At 41.6% G+C, this 10,037-nt stretch overlaps 1 protein-coding gene across 1 annotated transcript in view; it reads left to right on the forward strand.

Moving 5' to 3' along the window:
• Positions 1 to 4,752, forward strand: part of LOC107740319 (zinc finger protein ZFPM1-like) — an 87,693-nt gene extending 82,941 nt beyond the window's left edge. Inside the window, exon 9 of the mRNA XM_016552722.1 lies at positions 192 to 4,752. Coding sequence (XP_016408208.1) covers positions 192 to 2,557 — 2,366 coding nt within the window. The 3' untranslated portion in view covers positions 2,558 to 4,752. The remainder of the gene's footprint in view (positions 1 to 191) is intronic.
• Positions 4,753 to 10,037: the final 5,285 nt, after the last annotated feature.

Below are 10,037 nucleotides of genomic sequence, written 5' to 3' on the forward strand. Positions count from 1 at the left end.
TATACTCGCACATACAATGCGGAGATATGAGACATTACTTCAAGGCTACATCCTGTCTCTAAAACTATGTCCGAACTATTCATCAGATCTGTTGACCTTTAAATAATATTTTAGACAAAAGTATTATTAATCATAAGATTTAAAGGAGTCGTCCTGTATCTGAATGTCTGTCATTTCTTTCTTTGTGACAGGCTTGAGTCCAGGAGACTCTGGCATTGTTCTGAAATGTCAAGTGTGCGGCTACTCTGCTGACACACCTGCCCTACTCCAGCAGCATGTCCACACACACCTGGAAGTGAGGGTTCCGGCTGAGAGGAGCCCTGCACCTCGCCAGAGCAGTCCTCCTTCCTCTGAGCTTCCAGAGCTGCAAGAGACGGAGCCTGCTGCCTGCGTGCCCCGACCGGACTCCTCCAGCCCAGGAGCCAATGGGAGCTCAGCCTCTCAAAGCTGCAGTCCCCTCAACCAACTCAATATCAAAGAGGAGCCACGTTCAGACAATGAAAATGACGCAAAGGGAGAAGAGCAGGTGTGTAGTCCTGAAGGAAATGCTGTGGAGGCAAGCTCATCTCAGTCTACTTCACCTAAGAGCCCCACAGTGGTGGCGGTTAAGATGGAGCCAGCCAGTCCCACTCCAGGTTCCAGTCCCGTACACCCTGGAATGGGCGGTTCGGTTCTCCCTGGAGGTGCAATGTTTCTACCACAGTACATGTTCAATTCCGAGGCTGCCATAATGCCACAAGCGTCTGAGATCCTGGCTAAGATGTCTGAGATGGTACACAGTAGGCTTAAACAGGGACAAGCACCAGCAGCTGGACAGCAGAGCCTCTACCCACCAGGCTCTCCTGCTAGCGTTCACAAAGGAACCACTTGCTTTGAATGTGACATCACCTTCAACAACATCAACAACTTCTATGTCCACAAGAGGCTTTACTGCTCCGGCAGGCATCAGCAAGGTGAGGCAGCAGGCCTGATGAAGGAAGGGGCGGTCACAGCAGCTGCTCCTCCTGCTGCTCATGCTGCTTCACCCCAGGCCAGACCGGTCAGCCGCACGGCTTCGGCCTCTCCTAGCTACCCTGACCCTGCTCCAGGAGGCACGGCCTTAGAGCCCAAGTTAGTGGAGGTGAAAACTGAGGATCCAGGGCTGAAAGAGGCCACCTGCTCATCATCCTCAGAGGGAGAGGGACCTGGGGGAGGGCAGGCCAGTGAGGGTAGCCAAAGTCCTAGTGGCTCCGCTGAAGACCCAAACGATGATCCCACTCGCACCTTCTGCCAGGCCTGCAACATCCGATTCAGCCGCCACGATAACTACATTGTCCACAAGCGATTCTACTGCGCCTCGAGACATGATCCCTCCAACCAGCGGCCCAATTCTGGTAAGACCGCCTTCCTTCCCCAACCTATCCGCACACGCAAGCGCAAGAAGATGTATGAGATCCACATGGCTCAAACTGAGGCTTTGGCCAATGCCACTGCTTTGCCGGCAGCAACAAGTCTGGGGGTGAAACAAGAGGGCCCTTCCGTTCCTCCATTGCCCCAAGTATCCACTCCAACACGCAGCTCAAGTCCTGAAGGTGACGGACCCATCGACTTGAGTAAAAGACCCAGACTAAGAGAAAGCCAGAGAGGGAGCAGTATTCCCGCTCTGCCTCTTACTGACTACCACAAGTGCACCGCCTGCAGCATTAGCTTCAACAGCATAGAGAACTACCTAGCCCACAAGACCTACTACTGCCCTGCAACTAACCTGCAACCACACACTATGGAACAGCTTATCCGGTTGAAGAGACCTGCTTCCACCTCACCAAAGAACCGTGCTGTCGACTTGCACCCTGATGCCAAAGGGCTTCAGACAGGTAAAACCGCAGCGGTTCTGCATCTATCCGCCCTACCTGGCTCTGAATCCCCTCCTCCACATGTGCAGGGACCAAAGACCCCCAGCACCTCCCCAGTGGTGTGTCCTTACTGCCCTCCCAACAGACCGCTGACCTGTGATCTGATTGAGCATTTTAAAACGACACATGGTCTGGTGCTCACACTACAACAACATTCGGAGATGCAGTCCTCTGGAGTCAGTCCTAGTCCTAGCCTTAGCCCACGGGAAGGAGCTCCTCTCACCCCACCTATAAAACCAAGCCCTCGGCACCGTAAGGACAGTGTGAATGGCCGGAGCATCAAGGTGGAAGCAACCTCTCCTTCCTCACCTGTGCTTAATGGAAGTCCGCTAGAAACCCAGTCCGTGGGGTCTGGTTCTCCGAAAATTGCACCCCCTGCCCTCTCCCCTACAGGAGTAACTGTGTCACCTGTGCCTGAAACGTTAAGAGAGGTGGGGCAGCTAGGCCACACCCCATTATCCACACTCCTCTCTGAAAAGGCAGGCCTTGCTGTAAATCATGTCCACACAACTCTGCCCACGCCTAAAACACCCCTCGCCTCTCCTCTGCAGAACGGGAACACCCGCTACTGCCGGCTGTGCAACATCAAATTCAGCAGCCTCTCCACATTCATTGCACACAAAAAATACTACTGTTCCTCTCACAGTGCCGAACATGTCAAGTGAGCCCTCTACCTAGTCAATTCTGCCATTCTTCTTATGCATAGAAGTGCCAATCACGGCACTGCCGACCTGATCCAGACCGAGCATGATAGCGGGACTGTTACTAGCCAGATATGGACGTCTCCATACCGACCATGTTATCTGGAGTTGTTACTATGGCAACTTATTACATGTTATGGGTCAAGTTTGTATTACACTAAGAGATGAGACTACCTGCACACAGAATGTGCCCCACTGACCTATTCCCTCATCCATGCAGACTTCTTTCATCTGTGAGTTTATAAATCTGCTGATGGAAAGTGACATCTTGCCCTTTAATTTGCTTTGAAAATGCTGTTTTAATCACTCCTATGTTCATTTTAATCAATGATGGCATTGTATATTTGTAAAAGATTGTTTGACTGAGCCATTTTTGTTTTGTTTTAAATCGCTGATTTGGGGTTAATTCTGACCCCTAGTGGGGGTCTTTATAGAACCCAGTCTGCAGATTTTTGTCAATACACTGACTCGAGAGGGAAAAAAAGGAGTGCAAAATGAGTAACCCAGTTGAAATTGGTGTCACCTGGTTACCAGTTCAAAATGAAAGTTTTTGAATGATAAAAAAAAAAAATGTGAAGAAACTATTTATATATCATCCTCATGCATTTCATGCAAGTTAAAAATACTACCTAGTTTCTTTTGAAAGAAATACTTTGTTTTTGTTTTCATACCGTCAAAGGAACCATTTCAATCTTCAGTGTGGTGTTTTTCTTGGTTCTTGCAAATGGAAATTTGTCATATTTTAATTTTTTGCATTGATCATTGGGACTTGAGAGGAAATTCTGTAAGTGTTGGTCTAGTAAGGGAGAAGATGGCACACACTAAACTGTCTCGGTATTTCGTCATGGCTCCCAGACAGACATTTTCCATCAGATGGATGTGCATTACGGATTTAAGGACTGTCTTGGGGTTTTAGGGTTTGGATTTCGAACAGTGTAAGATGTTTGTTGTGTCTAGTCACCAGCTCACCTTGTCTCTTCCCGAACACAAAACTTTCACTGATTCAAATCCATAACCCTTTTGACCTGCAGAAAAAGTGCCATGTGTACTCTAGACGAACCATCATGGACATGCAGAGAAAGGCATGTTGTTTGTTTGTTTTAGTTTTTTTTTTTTTTTACCGTGAAATGAAGTATAGCATAGAATAGATTCATATCAATGTCTTGCACACTGTTGAATGATGTTGAAGGCCACTGAAAGCAAGAGAATTTGAAACTGACTCATTGCTCGTAATGCTTCTTTCTTAAACTGGCAACCCAGTGTCGCTCTTGTCCTTCTCTCTGTTTCTCTCTCCCTTTCAATTTTGCATTCTCAATGATGAATCAGTGATGTTTTATGCTCCTCTACATATGCGTGTATGTTGAAAAGAACAGCGTCATGCAATCTATCCTGTGCAGGCTACCTTGGCAAAGCCTTAACAAAGAATCTCGTCAATATGTCTGAAACAACGCGTCACAAAGCTCGTCACTCTCCCCCACTAAGTGGACTTTGTGTATGTTACCAGTGTTGTTTCCCATTTCCTGTGTTACAAAAAAGCAACCTCAGTTGTCTCTGCGGTAAGAACAGGAACACGCAGAACCACGTGCAAACGAGAACAGTTTAAATTTCTCTATGCTGTTGTGGTTTTGAAACGGTGCTACACCCATCATGAACTCACACAGAGGCGTTTACAATTCCGTGGTTTTATCATTTAGCGAGTGTCGCAAGTCCAAAAGACCAGTGCTGAAAACCTGACCTTTCCAGATCCCTTTTCTATTGCACTGTGTTGTACAAAAAATGCTGAATGTTTTAGTTTTAGAAGCTTTTTTGTATGTATTTATGTTTTTACAGCACTTTTCCTTGTCCAAACCTATCCCCGAAGGATTTACTCGTGAATTTAGAACATTCTAAAACAATTGAAAGATAATTAAAATACTTTGTGAATAATTAAAAATGTTGATGGGAAAATAATGAATGTCAACCTTTTTCCTTTTTTTTTCTTTTTTTTTCTCCAGCTACAAAAGTTCCACTACACACTTGTCCAAACTATGCATGGGAAATAAAGAGTCCAGAAGGACATTCAAAGTGCAAGAGAACTTGTCGTACTCTTCTCTCTAAGTAGTTTGTAGACTGTGATGCAACACACATTCTGCGTTCTGGGAACTTCACATACCATTGTTTTTTTATGATGTGATTTATTCATTTTTCTCTTTGGCTCAACCCTTTGCCACACAATGTTTGTATTGGTGGCGTATTTTGCTTTTATGTGTGTGAGAACACTAATCAAAATAGTAGTGAACAAAGATAGTTCACACAAAAAATGAAAATTGGGTCATTTACTAACTCTTGTGTCAATCAAACACTGCTTTTTTGTTTTGTTTTGTTTAGTTTTTAGTTCAAATATTTATTTAGAAGAATACCCAGACTGCTTTTTCTAAAGTGGTGTTTTTTTTTACTGTCAAGTTTCACAAAAGCAAATGAAAGCCCTTTACAAATCTTCTGAAACCATGTAATGTTTATGTGTAGAACAGACCAAAATTTGAGTCATTGTTAATTGACTATCTTGCTGTTTACTGTGCTTTATTGTGTTTTTTTAGAACTGGACAGTAGAAAAATCTCCATCCGCTTGAGTTGCATGGAAAAGAACAGCATAAACATTCCAAAAATCAGCCCTTTCATTTTTTTTCCAGCTTTGAGAGATCTTTCAAATACAGTTTTTGTGCCTGCTAACAGGAAACGCATATCAGTGTTGAAATGATGTTCTGTTTTACACTACAGACATCTTAGAAGCAAGTTCACGGCATTCACAGACTGAAGGTTGTTGTACAGTACAAGGTGAATTATTTCTCATTTCCCCCCACTCTTTGGCCATTATTGTGTGTTTGGTGAAGCCTTCTTGATTTATAAAAGTATTGCTCACGCAGCCATTCCAGAGGCAGCATGCTTTTACAGCACACTCGCCAAACCCGAGCTGCAATTATCTGAATAAAGCAAAGCTTTCTTGACTTAAGTATCAAGGCTATTACGCCCTGCTCTTTAAAAAGGCTGTTGGATGCCTGTACCTGTGGATTATTCGTTATTGTGACTTCATTGCCCACTCTGAGAATAACTTTTTTTTTTTTTATCTCCTGTTGAAATCTCATTAATTTAAGGTTCTGTGCTTTTATTTTGTTATCAGTTGAGCCCAGGGAAAAATCTCAGGTATTTTTATGATATGAAGTTGTTGGTGAAACTGTGTGGAGAAAGAAACAGTCATGATGTTCCACAAAATGAGCTCTAGGGAATAAACCGTTTCTTTAAGATTTGAATAATGAATAACTTGTGTCCTAAGGCAGCTGAGGGCAATTTTACCTTTCAGTTTTCATGGTCAGAATGAATGATATTTAATGAAAAGGTTTTGTTGAATAGTATTTAAAATCCATTAGGTGTTCTAATGGGCATAATATATCACAAATTGTTAGAGGTAGATTGTTAAATTTTCTATTTCTGCATAATGATGCACTGTTCCTGCCTGAATTGAGTTATTTAGCATATCCCTGACTTGCAGAGGTAGAGAGGTCACAAGACAAAAGCTCTACCATGCTACAGCATTAATGGAGCTAACAATAGTGTTCAAAGAGGAGCCGTCCTTCACTACTCTTCATTCATGGTAAAACCTTGCTCCTTAGCTTTATGAAATCACAAGGAGGCTTTATTGTTGATAATCCAAATGTAGAATACAACCAAGTCTCTCTCAAGGGTTAAAATGTTTTGTTCCCACCAGTCACTACCAGAAGTCAAGGGTAGCCCTTGTTAGCTAATGTCAGTCCATAAAGTGATGCATGTACACTCTTAAAAATCGGTTCCAAAAGGGTTTTGCAGCAATGCCATAGAGGAATCATTTTTGGCTCCCCAAAGAAAATTTTAGTAAACAGTTCATAAAAGAATAATTTTCTTTACTGTGAAGAACATCTTAAAAATGAAAATAACCTTTTTCCACTATAAAGAATCTTTTGTGTAATGGAAAGGTGCCATAGATGTTAAAGGCTCATCATGGGACCACATTAAAATCCTTTTTTTTTTTTTTTTTAAGAGTGTACGAGTATGAAATGTATTCTCTGAAACACACTCTGAAATGATTAATTCAACCATTTTCAACTGCATTTACCAACTCATAAAACATACTGAACTTGATTCATTCAAGCATGTCTATAAAACAGAATAAAAAGGGTTAGAGAATTGTGACCCAGAGGTCTCCTCTTTAGGGACAATTACAAGAACCTGATATATTTTGCCTTGTACCAGTTTTTAAAAGCTTATTTAAGATTCAGTTAACGTATTCCCCATTTATCATAGTTTTGACCCATGTAGATCTCTCTTGGAACAGAGACAAAGAGTCTACACATAGAGTCTGTGCAAAAGACACAAATCACTAAAGAAATATGAAAACAAAGCTCACCTATAGTGCAAGAATGCAATTTAGCACAGCATGTAACAGACAGTGATGATTATAATCAAGTGGCACATGTAATCAAGTGTATGTTCATGAAGGTCAGATTATCTTTAGGTGGTCATAATTCACACTTTTAGTATCTGGCGGCGCTTATTTGGGCTTTTTTCCTCTTAGTCATCTGAATGCAGTAAAATGGCACAGCCTTTAGTGTGACAGCTGGCAATGCAGATAAAGTCAATGAATGCAATTTCAGATGCTGTATATTCTCGAGCAGGTTTCGGATTTTCTGAATGGCTTTTCAATCATGTGTCGTGATGTTGTTGTACCTGTGCCTGCCACCTGTCTGTCTGTATGGGTTGAACCTTTCAAAAAAAAAAAAGACATTAAAATGGAGGTGCTGTTTTGAGTGGGTAACAGCGATCCAAGTCAGGTGGTCTATTATTCTGAAGTACCAAAGCGAATAGCTGTCCACTTTGGCATCCTCAATACACATCAAGTGTCAGATCTTCTGCAACCTGCTCTGGCCTTTGCTGAGCTCATATGTGAATATGCTCTGGCACCACTTTATTTCATCAGTGTTTTTCATTTTCATAATGATTCTTCTAGGGCTGACATCAATAGTGGAGATGAACAGACATATCCTTGCCCATGGAAATGCTCTTCAACTTTTGTTACAGCATGGTTAATAAAAACAACAAAGATCAGAATTCAGTCTTTCTTGCACTTCTTCCCTGTTGATTTTCGCACTCATTCTCTAACCCTTCTAAGCTGGAAGTTTAGTGATGGGGTCAGTGACCTCAGTTTATTTACAGCGACTTGCACTACCTCTAATATTTTTTTCCTTCACTTTCCTTTTCACAGTAGCATGACACAGAGCGTGCACAGAAAAGCAGTGGAGAAATTGGGACGAGCTTGTTTTGAACTTCAGTGGGGCGTGTAGATCTCTAAATAAAAGGCAAATTGTCCCACAATGTTGGGGAGTAACTAACTAGAAGTTGCAATGTGACAAACCTAACCACATTTTTCAACAGGGTCACGGTAGGTCAGCTGTACTGAAAACACAGTAGCTTAGCGATTCCAGCAACAAGTTACCTTGATAGCACACGTACATCACAGAGACGTCTATTTGACATCTGCAAGACGTCTTTTTAGAGTGTTTGCTCATCTGCAATGCGTCTATAGGAGGTTTCCAATCAGATGTCAAATAGATGTTTAGAAAATATCTTTAAGATGTTTATGATTTAGAATGTATGTAAAACTGACATCTTAAAGACGTCTATCAGATGTTTGTACACAGCAGATGCTTTCCAGATGAAGCGATCCTCAACAGACATCTTGCAGACGTATAGTGTGCTATCTAGGTACTTGTCCAGCGAGTTGCAACCGTATAATGATGTTGTTTGTCACTGTAATTTGTACACTCTGCTTTGTCAAGCGAACTGAAGTAATAATTAAACGGGTTGTACTAAAATATCTACGCTTGTTTAGCGCTGAACAGTCCGATTAATTTTAGTGAATAAATCATAAATCGGTTAGTCTTGACTGTCAGCGGTGCGCTATTACGAATCAGCTCACGTGTGTTCCGCGCTTCCGTCAAACGATTCCGAACAGAACCGACGCGCGGGACTCGATGAAAGAGAGGAAGCGGCCAGAAGCAGCAGTGAAATGTAGCTACATCACTGACCTTTTCAGGGCTTCAAGTGCAGGTCAGTTTCATCTGTAAATACACTAGATAGTTTTGTCTTTATTAACGTAGTTGAGTATTAAACTGCTAGTATCTGTTAGGATATCAGTAGCACCCCATTATTATCATCATTCAGAATATTGTGCTAAAGGACATCATTATCGATTGTAAAGTTACCTAAAAAAAAATTAGCAGAATACTGTGCTAAAGGACATCAATATCGATTGTAAAGTGACATTAAAAGATTTAGCAGAGACAGATATTCACGTGGATTTATTGTAGCCTACAGGGAGGGAGGGATCTAGAGCAGACAGCAACACAAAAATCTTATGAGTAACAGGCTCACAGCCTAATAATTCAATAGTGTATTAGACTTTTTTAACAAATATATTGTACTAATTTTGACATTTAGGCACTTTAGAAATTGTGTTTTAATACACTACTAGTCAAAAGGTTTTGATCAGTAAGATTTTTAATGTTTTTAAAAGAAGTTTCTTCTGCTCACCAAGCCTTGATTTATTTGATCCAAAATACAGCAAAAACAGTAATATTGTGAAATATTTTAATTAAAATGTAATTTATACCTGTGATCAAAGCTGAATTTTCAGCATCATTACTCCAGTCTTCAGTGTCACATGATCCTTCAGATATCATTCTAATATTCTGACATTTTTTATTATTATTATTGTTGAAAACAAATTAGATTTTCTTCAGGTTTCTTTGATGAATAGAAAGTTCAGAAGAACAGCATTTATCTGAAATAGAACAAATAAAATAAAAAACTAGTTATAGTTAGCTATGATGTATGTGTGCAGCAGTACACTGAGGGTGATTTTATTTGTAATAATGAATCGAGTTACAATGAGCTATAGCTATATAGCTTATTTGGTATCGAGAGAGAGTAATCACGAAATCACTTTGTCATGAGGTACAGAGTGGGCGTTTCCTCCGAGGAGGCAAGGGAGGCAGTGTCTCCTCAAAAGTGGATGATAAAATAATCGATATTACAAAAATAAAACAACGCAAATATGACTAAATATGACATTAAAAGTCTAAAAGTCACTCGTTTTCATAAAGTAACATTGTCCAACAGCGACACCCGCAGGTAAAGTTACAGCCGGCTTGCCTCCCTTTGGTCCATAGACCCTAAAGCGTGCCGTGACTTTTCTGGAGGCTCATTGAGATGAATGGGGGAAAGTCACGTGAGAGGAGGCGATAGGTGCGTTCGACTTCATGCGGCGCCGCGCAAACCGATCGGCGGCTGACTTGAAGCAGTGCATGTCGGTTAGAAATTTTGTCCGACTTGAACCGGCGCCGACGCCACGTCACTGTCACGTGTGGCATCAAAG

Source organism: Sinocyclocheilus rhinocerous, unplaced genomic scaffold, assembly GCF_001515625.1.
Source record: "Sinocyclocheilus rhinocerous isolate Xijiao unplaced genomic scaffold, SAMN03320098_v1.1 scaffold1426, whole genome shotgun sequence".
In the NCBI taxonomy this organism is placed as follows: domain Eukaryota; kingdom Metazoa; phylum Chordata; class Actinopteri; order Cypriniformes; family Cyprinidae; genus Sinocyclocheilus; species Sinocyclocheilus rhinocerous.